This window comes from Pelecanus crispus, chromosome 4 (genome assembly GCF_030463565.1).
Source record: "Pelecanus crispus isolate bPelCri1 chromosome 4, bPelCri1.pri, whole genome shotgun sequence".
NCBI lineage: Eukaryota > Metazoa > Chordata > Aves > Pelecaniformes > Pelecanidae > Pelecanus > Pelecanus crispus.
Genome location: NC_134646.1, coordinates 1,264,885 through 1,279,804, shown reverse-complemented (window position 1 = coordinate 1,279,804; position 14,920 = coordinate 1,264,885). Strand labels below are relative to the sequence as shown.

Sequence of the window (14,920 nt, the reverse complement as noted above, 5' to 3'; positions counted from 1 at the left end):
TTGTTGCTGTAGAAAGCAGACTCTGCAGCAGTGCCAGATCATGGGATCTGCAAGAGAGTTTCTTAAAATACAGCAACATGTTTGTCCCAAATACTATGTTCATCCCCAATACTGGAGTCTGCGGAAAATAAAGGCTGTGGGTGGGGTGGGGGTAGGAGTGCTAGAAAGCAAAAAAAGGCCAGCAAATAAATTTTCTTGAAATACAAAGCTTCCCAATGGTAACAAGTTTTTTTCTTAAACTGAATTTTTTGCTAACTATTTTTTTTCCTAAACTAAGATTCGTTTTTTCCTTAAACTAAAACTGCAAAGTATGAGGTGGTTCACCTCTCTTCTCAACCTCTTTTCCTCACACAAATGTGTACCTTCCAGCAGCTGGAAAGGCAAAACAGGCAAGAAAAAAGTGGAGAAGTGGACAGAAAGACATAATATTCTCCCAGGATATAAAAAGAAATTGCTCACAATTTTTTTTTTTTTAAAGCAACATTTCCTGATACAGGTTTTCACAATATGAGAGAACAACGCTTCTTACAAAAACACCATGTATGACTGCCTCTTCACACACAATAAGAGATAATTTTAAGTGGATGGGATTGTTAATACCCAAGACAGTATTCTGTAACTGTAGTCCCTAATCGTATGCGCATAAAAATATTCCAAGTGTAACAGACTCTGAAACAACCTGTTACGACCCACCTTGTTCCCAGTTCTGCCTCTCTGCCTTAACTGTTATGCAAACCAAATCGCGTATTTTCAGCTTTATCCTTTGCACAAATTTCAACAGTGCGTTTTTGTGCTTCACATGCGTACTGTTATTTATTATTGTAGTGTTGTAGTATTTTCATAAGATTTTCTACATAACATATTCAGCACATCTTGAGCAATAGCAATGTGGTCATTTTTTGTAGGCTACGCTCTGCAAACTGTTAATTTTAAATATTGTTATTAGAGCTGTGGCGAGCTTTCAGATCTTTTTTTCAGGAACGATACGAAAAGGCAGTATATTATTTTGGTGTGAATGACTGATAGCGGTAGTATTTTTTCATATGTGCATTACTACACATAGCTTCAAGGTCAAACCTGAGGTTGCCAGTACGATGCAATTTGATTGGTGTGAAAGTTAATTTAAAATGTCGTGGTCTTTTGCTTTTTTTAAAAGAGTTGTGGTATTTAAGTTTCAAACTCAAATGGCATCTAAAACCTAAGCAGTTACCTCAGGTCAAGAATAAAGGTTTCATCCTCATATTACTGAAAATCTATTTTTATTTGTCTGTAGGGGTCAGTATGAACAGCAGGAATCCAATTGGTACAAAAGGTGAGTTTGCGTAAGAGATAATGGACAACTTTTTTTTTTTGTTGTGTTCAGCATCACTGACTGTAACATCATGCTCGCCTACATTTGTCAAACATTTTGTAACTGATGTACTTTTGAAGTAAAGCAATCCTACAGTCACAATTTGCATAGCAAATTTTATTAAAAGCATTTATTATACGACTGCTTTTTTCGAGTGGGCTTATTTGGTAGAAAGATATGTAGTGGACATTCTGCTTGTGGAAAATTTTAACAACAGGAATTCAAAGTTTTGTAGTCAAGTATACAAACCTTGCATAAAAAAAATGAGTGGACAACCTTTTTCATCCTAGACAAAAAGAAACTTTTGATGGAATTCTCTTCTGTGTAATACCAATTTTTTTCATTTCTCCATCGTGTTTTCTGTCATCCTCTTCAGCTTTTCTTTCTTTTATTATCTTGCCTATTCTTTGTGATATATGTATACCCCCTTTGAGTAACCTACTCCCTTTTTTAGGATTACTTGCAATTCCTTTTCCCACCACCACATCCAGTCTATCCGTATTTGAACATCTCTGTTTTTATAGAACAATCAATGTGACAGTCCTGAACAAAAAAAGCATTCAAAAAATGGCTAGATTTCATATAAATGAGCTTAAATATTCAATCTGCAGTCATAATCTTCAGTTATTTAGAAGCTGGATGGGATAGATTAGCATTTGAAGATCTTTGTTCTAGCTTAAAGATCTACTATCTGTTCAGGACTGTAAATTTTCACAGGACTTCCTATATACTCACATGTAGGTTTTTCTCCAAACAGGGTAGTAACAAGAAATAATCATGGGAGTAAGAGACACTGCATATAACTGTCAATGCATCTTGGATAAGTGTCCTTTTTAAAAAAAAGCTTTATAATTAATGCAGTACGGACATGCTAGATGGTGTGTAAAGTTTGGTTTCGCTACTCTTTATAAAATAAGAGATGGCAACCTAAAGGGGAAGATTTACATGATATCTCCAATACTGGAAGAGAATAAGATTATAGGAGGACGAGTTATTAAAAAGCAGTATGCACGGTGTCTGTGGAAGCACCTGAGCCGCGTTCCTTACACAAACACCTAACTGATCAAAAAATTTGCCAGCGCCATAGCGGAAACTGCAGCCTCAGTGACCTGCTGCACCTTTTCAAAGCTTTCACCAGCTTCGTAAAGGAATTTGCCAGCTGTCAGGAGGCTCAGTATTGCAGGTGAGGTTGCTGTTATTGTTTTGGCACGCTTTGTATAGGCTATTTCAGATAGCAGTTTGTTTTCTTCTTCCGCTCTGCACGCAGGAATTTTTTTCCGCACTTTTCAGCGAAAAATCTGCTCTAAAACATGAGAGAAAGCACCAGCGTGAGTTGCAAGAAAGCCCACAAGACTTCCCCTGGGAGAACGCGGGGCTGGAGCTGAGAAGGACGAAGGGCATCGATGCTCGCCTGTGTGGCTCCGACTCGGTGTCGGCTTTGCCCACGCCACATTTTTGGCAGGAACAGGCGTTCCTGCGAATCAGAGGGTGCAAACGAAGAGCGCCTTCTGCACCACCGCCTGCGTGCCTTCCCCCCAGGCCCCGAGCACTGCCGGCGGGCCGCGGCCGCGCCGCTCGCCCTCTCAGCACAGCAGCCCGCAGGGTTTCCCCGCCCCGGGCGCGCTGTGCCAGCCCCACGCCATCACACGGCTGACGGCCCGCTCCCAGGGGTGCCCGCACCGCCGCGGCCGTCGCCGCCATGCCCGCTCTGCCGGGCGGTGCGCTCCGCCTCGCCCCTCCGCCCCGCGGCTCCTCTCCCGGCCCCCGCCCGCCCCTCAGCGCCTCGCCCCGCCCCGCCGAGGCCCCGGGCCCGCTACTTGCCCTGGGCTCCTCCCCTCGTCGCTTGGTTGCAGCGGCGCTTCCGTCCGTCAGCCCCGACATGGCGGCCGCCTCCTCCTCCTGCTCCCGCTCCGTGCTGCGCCGGGGCTGGGCGCCTCTGAGGCGATGGCGAGCCCTGTGGCGCCCGCCGCCCCGGCCCGCCTGCAGCACCAGCAGCTCCCCTCGCAGCGCCGCCAGGTACCCCGCACCGCTCGGGCTATCTTCATCCTCCTCCTTCCCTCTTCCTCCTCCTGACGGCGTGGCGCGAGCGTACCTGGGGAAGGGCGGGAAGGGCGGGAAGGGCGGCCGCCGCGCGCCGCCGCCGCCGCCGTTTAACGGTCGCGCTGGAAGCCCGCGAGCGGGCGCCTGAGGGGAGGGCAGGGCCCGGCGGGCGCCTCGGCGGGCGCCTCTCCCGCCGCCTCTCCCGCCCCCGCAGCGGCCCCCGGCCCCCCGGCTGAGGCGCGGCTCTCCGCGGGAAGGGGAGGCTCGGCGGGGGCTGGCAGGGCGGGCGGGCGGCGTTGATCCGGTGGGGCTTGGGACGGTGCTGTGGAGCGGGGCAGCCCTTGGGTGTGGCCTTCCCGCCTCCGCCCCCGAGGGGCGTCTGGCTGTTAAACGTCGGTGTGCCTCTGCTGCCGTAACGACCCTCTCGGCTGATGTACCCAGAATGACTAGACATATTAACTTTTTGGCTTCTGTGATTATTTTCATAGAATCATAGAATGCTTTGGGTTGGAAGCGACCTTGAGAGATCATCGAGCCCAACCCAGTGAGCATTATTTTCACCGACGGCTTGCGAGTGGGTGTTTTAACCTCGGCTGAAGAGCGTTACCGTCTGTACGAGGGACGTGCGGCGGTGACGGCGCAGCCCATGGCGTCTCCCTGGCCTCAGCGAGGCAGGTGGTGCGGTACTGTGGTGCCCCTTTGTTCTTGAAGACGCAACTAAAGGTTAAACCCCCAAATTTTAAAATAAAATACTACTAAGAACATAAATACATAAACGCCGCGGGGTCACGCTGTGTCTGACGTAGCGCTGCAGCGGGCAGCGGTCCGCCAGCGTTAGCCCAAGGCCTGGATCTCCAGGGCGAGCAGGACACGCTAACGCGACGAGGATCAGTCTCCTGACGCTGTTACCCCCTGCGTTGCATTTAACGTGCTGGCTGGACCGGGCCTCTCGTGTCCGTGTGGCAGCGTGGCAGCTATAAGTGCTTGCCTGGGGGTGGGTGGGAGGGTTTCAGCTGAGCTCTTGCTTGTCGGCCTTTTCATTTATCCTGGAGTTGTTGTAAATACTGCCCAAAAGTTTGCTCGCTTCAGCAGGTCACAAGGAGCCCGCACGGAAAGCGTTGTCTTTGCTTTGTGTTTTCAGACATCAAAAGATTAGGAAGCTGCAGTGTGACAATTGTGAGTCCAAGTCCCACCTCTTGGATAGTCTGTGTATCCTGTATAACAGAGGATTTGATTCTGCTGATTCTGGCAAAAATAGCTGTATTTCTGGAACAGTGCATGCCTACTTCTGTTCTTTGCCACTAGTAGCTGTTTTTTCCAGTTCCGTGAAAAGTGGATGCTCCTGTAATAATTATTTCACAGGGGTTTTCATGTGCTGTGTGTGGGACTGAGAAGATCCCGTTGTGATGCACCATGTGATTTTGGGCTTTTAGTGTATAGGTTGATCTAAAATAGCAGCTTACATCTTTGTTTCTGTAGTGTCCTGTGAGTCACTGGATGCCCTAACAAGAAGGATTCGGTGTGTGGATTGTTCCACTGTAAATTCACACAGGATTCAGAATAAGAGCATCCATAAGTGGGCAGGATGCTAGTGGGATGGGATGGCATAGTAACATATGTTAAATCTGTCATTACACCTGGTCAAGTTTTTCATGTGGATGAAATGTAAAACAATAATTAATTTCTTAATGTCTTGAATAGCTTGCTGCGCTGTAACCTTCCTGCACAGCGCACGCTTTGCTTTTTCTTGTAGTTCTTGTATAATATTTCCATCAAGGGACTTAAATTATCTAGGTTCTAAATGCATGAATAGCTGCTAATTGTGGATTATCTAACCATGTAAAAGAACACCACAATACTCTTTATAAAATTCTAAGCAATGTAATTGTTTTACCCTTGGTTTTGGCCTTGGACTTGTAAAAATTTAGGTGGTGGCTGATGTAGGGCAGAACTATTTGGTATTTGTGAAGGTGACATAAGCTTTCAAATCTATTTGAAAACTGCTGCTAGCAAACATGTAAGAAATGAACATTTCAACCACCTAAGTGGTGGTTCTTTCAGTAGCGGTATTTACAGCTTGGTTACAGTGATGGCATTTTTCAGTGCAGAGTTAACCTCGTGGATATGTGGAGTGCTTTTAATAGCTTGGGATGCTTGGTTTCTGAACCACTATTAAAACTGTAAGCTATATTCCAAAAAAGATTTGCATTAGTGACATTGTACTGATAGTGGTAAACTGTGGGTGGTGGAGCCCATGTGGCTCGAGGTGGCTCCGTCATCATCAGCTATGAGCAGATGATGAGGGAGGGAGCTTTCTTGCCTTAAATGAATATTAAATTTAGAGAAGGAAAAAAAAAAAAAAGGTCATGAGAGTTGCTGTTCTTTCCTTCCTTAAAAGAGAGAAGAGTGCATCCGTAACTTGAGAGGCTCTTTATCTGTAACTCTGTGAGATCCAAAGCTGACCTTTCACATTCCGTTTTCCCATGGTTTGGTCATTTCAGTTGCTCTGTGGTTCGTGGTCAGGTTCCAAAGCAAAGGCTGAAAGCTTTGTCTAAAGCTTTCTTTTCCCTGTACTTGGTCTTCATTGAGATTTTCCCTGAGACCTGGAGTGACTTTGATAAACATTTGCCATAAATGTACATGCTCTTTACCATCTCTCTTCCCAGCACCTTTAAGAATATGAAAAATAGAACTATTCTTGGCATCGATACCTGTCTTAACTTCGTAAAGGATCCATTTAGCAGTTGGAATGCCAGAAGGGGGTAGCCCTTTTAAAATAAGGCCATCCTGTAACTTCTTGCTAAGTTGTAATTGTACTTGTTTTCTTCTGCATACGTGAACTAATGTGGAATCATTTTGATCTTCTATACCTGCGCTGCCCCAGAGTATTAATTTTTCAGAGTAGTCTTAACTTGAAAAACTTGCCTGAAAACAGAAATGTGTCTCTCTTACAGCTGACTTTTGCTGAGGCTTGTAGAACTTAATGTTTGTTGTCTTCCGAAAGATGCAGCTGTTTAAGAGCCTTATCACAGCACCTCCTGGGTAGGCTATATGACGTGCGTTTTGTCCTAGCTTATAGTGTGTGTATATGTGCGTGAGGGTGTTTTCTGCTGTATTTGTGCATGTGTATGGTTTTGCATTTTTAGCGCTGTTTGGCTGTTCACTTGCTTTGGTTTTGACCCTTGGATGACTGAGAAGATTGAACATGATGGGTTGAGAATGGTGAGATTTCAGTGAGGGCAGACCTTGAAAACCTCATGAGTCTGTGGCTAGTTTTTAAGTAAGAGGCATGCACTTAAAATTGTTTCCTTAAAGACTAGGGAAAGTTACCCTTTGGCGATGCATTTAGAGTAAAAATAGCATAGGAATACAATATGCGTTCATATGGATTGAAAATACTTTTTGGCACCAAAATATTGTGAAGTCCTTGTATTCTTAAATGTGTATGGCATTGCTACGCGGGTGGGCGTTATTTATTCGGCATAATGAGTACATGGAAAGAAGTGTGTTGTGCCAAAGGCTTGTATCGCTAAAACATAAATAATAAAGATGAGAGAGACACGTCTATGAAAATGAGCACATACAGAGCAGGCTGTACAGGAAAAGAATAAAACCACATGTGTTGGCTTCATTAGGTTAAACAGTACAGAAACTTGTGTTTGGGAAGTAGCTAAGGCTGGTGTAAAATCGAAGGAAACAATGTATTCATATTTTTTGTGTGCAAAGTATGTTTCTAATACTTTGCTTTCCTGACTGACAGTTGGATAAATGATTGTCAGCAGAATGTGTGTTTTTGTCTTTTTTTTTTTTTTTAATACTAGGCCCTGTGATTTTTTTGCTGTTGTTTTGTTTTGTTCTAATGACGCCTTGTTGGTGTCATTATAATTCATCTGGAGTCCTTGTATGTCAGTTACAAATGATAGTCATGTTGAACTAATTTATTCAATTCAAAGCAGGAGTTACAGTCTGTGTGTGTATGTGTGTATACATGTGAAGCTCTTCATCTCAAAGGAGGAAGCGAAGGATGTTTGCAGAGGGAAAACCCTCTCAGGCTTACTTTGTAGCCAGTAAGATGAAGTAATCAGTCAGTGGTCTTTGGTTAGGAGCTGATGAACCAGGAGTGTGTTTTTCGTAGTGCTGAACAGTTGTGCTCCTTAGGAGAGGAGTGAACTTGTCCGCTAGTAACTTTAACCTTGTGTCTGTCTTAGTAGTTCTGCTTCTGGGGACTTGGTGTTACTTTACTGCACTTTTACAGATAGAATAGTATTTATTTTCTTGTTACAGTATCAGATGATTGTGCCAAGAAACACTGTGAACTATGTGTATGTATCATGTTAGGAGTTTCTTTGAGAAGATGAGAGATTCAGCTAGTGCAGGAGGTAGTGTAGACAAAAACTTGAACTGTGGTGGAGTATGTCCCGTGGACACGTACAAGGTGAGGAGCACCTCTGCTTGTTCACAGTGAGCAGGCAGGCAGGGAGATGGAGAAGACTCCAGAGACCAGGAGAAAAACCAAGGTAAGATAAGCTGACACTTGGAAGATCTGAATGAAATAGTACTTAAAGAAGTGCTGTTCAGTCGACATGCACTTGATCTGGGAGCAGTTAGCTGGTGAGGTGAGCATGGGGACTTGACAAAAGACATTAAGAGCTTTACAAAATACTAAGTCTTAATATTCTTGGCACCAGAGCGTCATTCAAGGCTGAGGGTAGGGCTTGTAAGATTAAGTGAGGAATTCGACTTCTGTTCCGTTCTGCAGTGCCTCTGGAGCGCTGTTAACGTTTACCTTGTATGCCATTTGCAATAAACTTTATTTTAAAAGACATTTGGGGGTTGTCATGTTACTGCTTACCAGTTGTTTGTTTATTTGAAGGGGTTGAGCAGTAGCAGAAGTTAGAGAGTTGGATACTATTATTTCCAATCCAGAAAAATGTATTTTCGGGTATCTTGCCTTTCCCTATGTAACGGAGTCCTCATAGAACCATTCTTCAGTAAGCTAAAATGTAGACTGGATTTCTTCATCTATCAGTCAGATATAGAGGTTGAGTTCAGATGATTTGTTTTTATGAGACCATAGATAGTCTGTGATTTTGGGTGGTCTTGTGGTTGTCCTGTCCCGTGTGGTGTCGTCGCCGCCGCTGCTGTTGCCCCCCAACCTTTCTTCCACATCCTTGTGCATTCAGCTTCTTTGGTCATGAAGATTTACTAAGGATGATTGAAACTGCACAAATTTCTGAAAAAATGCGACTTACTTTTTTTGGCTACTTAAAGTTATGGTTTTGAATCTTATAGAATAGCATGTTTTAAAACAGAGCAGTGATACGGTTTCTTGCTCTATAGCTTTCTGTCTCTTCCTGAGTTCTCCCCTCTAAGCACCACTACCACCGAGCAATAAAGTTAGTATTTAAAGGCTGCTTATCTGATACAAAAGGAATCAAATCTTAGCATCTGAAAGTTACAGGTGCTGGAGGTTTCTCACTTGTTGCGGGTTGGTGGGGTGTGTGGGGGTTTCACATCCTTGGTTGGGGTGATGAACACAGCAATGATGGAGGGAAAGAGAGGGGCTGAGGAGTTCTGGGACAAGTTCCAGCCACAAGACTTGTTCAGTTTTCCTTTGCTTTTCCACATGGGTAGGGCAATGGTTATGGGCCCTTCACCCAAGGAGGATGTTTGTCTGCTGTAGTGCTGGTTGAGGGGCAGAGGGAGGTTACTGGAAGGACAGGGAAATGGAAAGGACAAAAGTGGGGAGGGCATGACAGCAGCTCCTGAGTTAGTCACCACTGCCTTATGCGATTAAGTCCTCAGAAAGCTGAGAAATAGTATCATCTAGGCTTGGATGAAAAAATACTGTCAATAATCTCATGTCAAATAGTTTTTCTTTTTTTTTAAAGGAAATTTGGGAAGGGAGGTGGGTAAAAATTCCTTAAAAGAGAAAAACTTAAGGGTGTAAGAATATTCTCATGTTTGGTCCCCAAATGCACAGGTTTATAGATATGTTTGACCTGGCTGCCTATATGTGTGTTGGGAAGGTGGGGCGTGGCAGGCGAGCTCCTGTCCTGTATGCACCGATGGCACATTCCTGCTCTTGAAATAAGAGAGTGGGGAAACACTTCTTTTGCCGGGTGGGTTTGTAGTGTTAGTGTTTTTGAAATAATGTTTGAAATACTAGCATGTTAACTAATCAAAGCATTTGCAAGTATTTAACATGGTAGATCACACACTTAAAAGTGTTTGGTTTATGAAATTTTAGACCTAAATATTGTGTATCTTTTTGTCTTTATAGTGATGAAGCAACCATTATCTCAGGGACAAAGCTTGCTAAACAAGTTTTGAAAGAAGTTCAAAGGGATGTAGAATCGTGGATATCCTTTGGAAACAAGAGACCTCATCTCACTGTCATATTAGTAGGAGACAATCCAGCTAGTCATATCTACGTCAGAAACAAGATAAAAGCAGCTGCAGCTGTAGGTATGTGTTAGGTAATATAAGTGATCCTTTGGTAAGCAGAAGATACTGTTATTTAAAAAAAGCAGGGGGGAAACCCCCTTTGTATCTTACTTTAATTTTTTCACTGTTTTCTTCCTCGTCTTCTGTGATGAACCTAAAGAAAAGAAGTTGCATTGACATGCAAAGAAAGTAGTTTTAATGACATGTGAATGGTAGCCATAAGTTCAATTCTGTATCTTAAAATGTTGTCAGGAAACAGTTTGCACCCTTACCACTAGAAACTGGAAACTAAAGGAGAATACTGGGGAGGTTGTTTGGCAGTTAAATGTCTTAACTGGCTTTGCGAGGCTTGATGAATAATGATAATCAGAGAGAAATTGCAGAAACAACTGAAAGCTGACACAAGACGCTTTGATTATTTTTGAATGTTGAAATATTTGCTTAAGAGCTTGCCTCCTCACTAACTGTTAGATTCCTTCCTTTATATGTGGATTTTTCAGTCCACCTCCAACTGTGGTAGCAAACCCTACTGCCCCGGAATTGATGGGAACAGTGATTAAGTTAACCAGCTTCACAGGAAGATATTGAGAAGACCCTTTTTCTTCATAATTTCGATAATTTCTTCATAATGTCAATCTTGATGTGCATCTGCTGTATGTCATGGAATATCTGCGCTGTTGAATGCTTTAGGTCCACAGCAGAGCCAGGCAAGCGAATCCAAAACCGAGGCTTCACAGCTCTGAATATGAAGGGCAACATTTCAGGCATAATGAAATCAAACAGTAAAGCTAAGTGACTGATTACGCGAGATATAGTCCAGTCACTGCAACATCTCCTCTCCAAATGAAAGAGTCTCATAGCCGAAAGAGGGAACTTCAATGTTGTTGCTATCAGTGAAACTGCAGTCTTGTGAAGTAACTTGAAAAATTTTCTTTTCTAATAACAAGTTTTGTCCCACAGAAGTAGAAAAGCTATCAGATAAAATGCCAGTAATGCTAGTGTAGTTTTATCTGTTTGGTTTCAGTTGTAATTCTCAAAAGCACATTTGTGGAAAAGTTACATGCTTTATTTTCCAAATACTTCTAAACTGTTGTTTAATTTTGGAGCTACTGTGTCCAACTTTGATTCTACCCCCTCCCTGCCCCTGTATGTTTCATTGTAAGATTGTACTTAGCATCTAGAAATACAGCATCGAAGACCAGACAGCGAAAGCAGAATTTTTAGCAAGTCCTCCATGATTATTTAAGACAGTTGTTAAGCATCAGACAGACTTTTAGACAAAATGACTAAGCTGTCTGTAGATAAATTTCCTCATCTTAATATGTGTCTTCTGGTTTTGGTTTTTATCAGGCATTTCTAGCGAGATCATACTGAGACCTAAAGACATTTCTCAGGAAGAACTCTTATATATCACGGAAAAACTCAACAAGGATTCAACAGTTAGCGGTGTATTAGTTCAGCTACCTCTCCCAGGTAGGTGACATCTCTTGTCCCACTCCTCACAGTCAATGTAAAAGGAACGAGTTCGACAATTTTGGGTTGCAGGTGTATCTTGGTGACCTAAGAAGCTCTTGAAAGAAGACATGCATAATGAAGGATTAGTTGAGATGGTACATTTTTTCTCTTGTATACTAGCCTGCTGTTCATTTTAAACAAAAAAGCAAATAAATAGTGAGAATCATTTCATGTTGTCAACCTTGCCTAATTTAAAGTTCAGTCAGAATGCTATTTCAAGGAGTTTCCCTCCACACACACACTTTATCCAGTTTCTCTTTTTTTGTTTTTTTGTTTGTTTGTTTTTCAACGTGTTGCACTGGTTTGCATTGAACTCCAGGACCTCTGCTGTATTTTCATCCCATGTATCATGCCAAGTTATGCTATGTAGCAGATGATGCTACAGCCTTTTTCACAGGGATTCCAGGTTTTGCTTTTAAGACTTGTTTGTGTTTTCTGTGCTGTCCCTAATGTGCCAGGTGAGCTTTGTGCTAAGGTCCTAAAAGCCTCTACTATAATCTTGTTTTTCATTTCCGTTCTCCTAATTTGTAATAAAACCTCACTAAAATACAACTTGGCAGTAGCCGGCAAAATGATATTTTGGCAGTGATAAAAACTTGCAGTTGTCATCTAAATCTGTGTAAGGCCACTTAAGCCACTGTATGCTTCCTAATGGAGAGGTACCTAAATTACTGGAGTCATTGTAATAGAGTGGCATGTTGGGTTTCCTCTGTTTCTGTGTTTCCAAGTGTTGTCTTTTATCATATCTTTATACTGTATGCTCTGAAGGACAGGAGCTGTCTTTTTGGCGTGTGTGGGTATGATTTCTACCACTGGCTGGGACTCCAGGGGTTCCTGTTTGTGAGGGTCTCTAATGGTGAAGTTGAAGCTTTGTATCTAGGTAAGCTCTTCATTGCCACTCATATTCCTAGTCTTGGTCTTCACTTTCAGTTCTCGCTGCCTTTATTTCATATCTACAAAACAGCAAAAGTTGGGGCAGGTGCTGAGTGTTATAGAGGAAGAGATGCTTTGTTTTGTATTTGTAATAAACATCAGCATTCATGATTAGGAAGTTTCGTGCTTTGTGTTATATGAAAGCTAACTGAAATCTGCCGCTTGTTGAAATAAGTTGGCCACGAGGTGGAAGTATAACACAAGTAAGGAGACTGAAATCGTGGATACGCAGTAAGGGACTCTGGGAGCTGGTGGAATGTGGTTGGTTTACTTTGAACAAACATCTCTCCCACTAAGAACAGATTAGGGGAAATGGGTAATGTAACAAATCTTCGTTTCGGTAGTAAGAACTCACCCAAAAGATGGAGCACTGATAGCCTAGGGATGGAAATCTCTGTCTGAAGTGTGTAGCAAAGGAAACACTCATCCACTGCACTCCCAGTCCACTGTTGTGTCCCCCAAAATGGGAGGTGTCATGTGTCGCTTGTCGTACTTGTGTGGGTATTAGGTAAAATGGTTAGGTACCGCTTGCAGAAATGTAATTTTTATGAGGAGGATATTGGGTCATTACAGTCTGCTCTTGAGCTGCCTGCCTTCATCGATATGTAGTTCATCAACAGACTTAAGTCTTGAAACTTAGTGAATTAAAACCTGTTCAACATTTGCAAAACAAAAAAAACCCTGAGATAACTAGAGATAACTCTAGTTGTGTCAATTAAAATGTCTGATGCTAGTACACTTGAATGTTTAAGCCCTAAAGTAATTGGTTGAAGATCAATCTCAAGAACTATGGTACGTCTGTTGCAGTAACTACGTGAAGACCCATTAGCCTTCCTCTAACCTATAAAACTTGCTAGTTTGAGGCCTGGCTGTTGCCTGCCTTAGTAAAAACCTTAGAGTAATTTAATCAATAGCAGAACTTTTTCAATATTGCATTGTCTGTATAGTAAAGTTAAAGACGCAAGTTATCATGAACTGAAAATGTTCAGGAAGTTCTTTCCATAATAGATGTCAGATATAACTCTAATTATTGAATAATTTTTAATTTTTTTTCTCCCAAAGGAACTTCAGAAGTGGAAGGGCCCAGAGCTAAGTTAGCTCATTTTCCAAAATTCTGTTGATTTGCATTGTAGTGGAAGGAGGCAATGCCTTACAGTTGTGAAAACTGTATCAGTGGAGGCTGCCTAATTCCAGAGTTGTTGTTGTGGGGGATTTTGGGGTTTTTGTGCAGTAAACCACACACAGGTGTGGGTTTTGATCAACACTGGGATAAAAATAGAAGCAGAGCTTTGTTCTCTTTGACTTTTGTGAGGTGGAGCAACTTAACTTTGAGGATTGTCATCTTTGCCCAAGGAAAACTTCCTTTCTGTGCCCCTTTTGAGTGCATTACTTGTGATGTGGTAATGGTTTTGTGGAGGGTTTCCTGTGTTGTCTTTAAATTGCCTGGAAGATGGCTATGAAATGTTAGATATTTATCTGAGATAGAACATGAAAAACTCCAAAATTTTATTAGTTGTAAGCAGCAAAGTAGTGTGAGACAAACGCATACAAACATGATGCCCCTCTGTTGTGAAGGACTGTGCCAGCCTAAGGGCGGCCTGCTTTGGTGGGACTGACTCTTAAAATCACAGCAGTGTCTCAGTATAGCTTCTCAAAATTATTTCTAGGGAGCTCATTGGTGCTGCTGAACAGCTTCCTCCTTGCTCAGTGTCTGTATTGATCCATACTGTATGTTTTCAAATCCTTTTTGTGCTATGTTTTTATTTTCATCAGTCTTCCCTTTTGAAAACCAGTCTTTATTTTTCGTATGTCAACATTAGAGGCACATGTTGTTTCTTGTGTAAATAAGTTTCTGTGTGTGCATGTCAGAGTAGCTAGGCAAGCGATGCCCGGTGTCATCTTGCAAGTTTGGTTAACAAGTGAAAGGTGAGTGCAGAGAGCAACTGGGCATGGAGAGTAGCTTGGAATGGCAGCAAGTAAGTCTGTATGAATGTAGGTTGAGTGGAGGCGAAGCATGTTCAATGAGACTGACAGTAACATACTTAAGAAATTATTGTGTCCCTCTGGAAATAAGTGAGGCTATCTGCAGTCAAGTGGAAACAAAGGAGGAAAATGTATTTCTTGAGGCAAGTAACATCTACTCATTAAGTAACCTAGTAACTGTCTGTACAGTTTGAATGGGATTTGTTTGTTTGTTTGGGGACAGCTCGCGCAAGATAGTGCTTTAGAAGTGTCTCTGAGGAAGGGAAGGTGTCCACATCCTCTCTTCTCGGGCCCATGCCAGCCTACTTGTCCCCAGCCATGCAGCTGCATTTCTTGCCAGTACTGCGTGCCCTTTTCTGAAATTCTGCAAATCCGTTTTGAGTGGGGAGAAAAAAAAAATCCATGTAAAGCATGATTTCTTTCCTGTTTACACGAATGTATCTATTACGGGTCTATTTCTGGGAAGCTGGAGACAGACAGCAATGAGGAAGTGTTTGTCAGAGCAGTGTTCTGTCCTATCCCAGGCGCAAGGAAAAGCATGGCTGCCAAATTCTTGTTTGAACAACTAATTTGCCTCAGGTTAACAAGTTTTCTTTTGCAAAAGCCATTTAATAGGTTACTCCAAATGTCTGTCGTCTTTGTTTTTTTTAT

At 42.6% G+C, this 14,920-nt stretch overlaps 1 protein-coding gene across 2 annotated transcripts in view; it reads left to right on the top strand.

The window, feature by feature from the left end:
* Positions 1–3,230: 3,230 nt before the first annotated feature.
* The window catches only part of LOC104031754 (methylenetetrahydrofolate dehydrogenase (NADP+ dependent) 2 like), an 83,396-nt gene continuing 71,706 nt past the window's right edge, over positions 3,231–14,920 (top strand). For both annotated transcript variants that reach the window (XM_075709849.1, XM_075709850.1), the window contains exons 1-3: positions 3,231–3,367; positions 9,675–9,859; positions 11,189–11,311. In XM_075709849.1, the coding sequence (XP_075565964.1) occupies positions 3,231–3,367; positions 9,675–9,859; positions 11,189–11,311 (445 nt within the window). The remainder of the gene's footprint in view (positions 3,368–9,674; positions 9,860–11,188; positions 11,312–14,920) is intronic.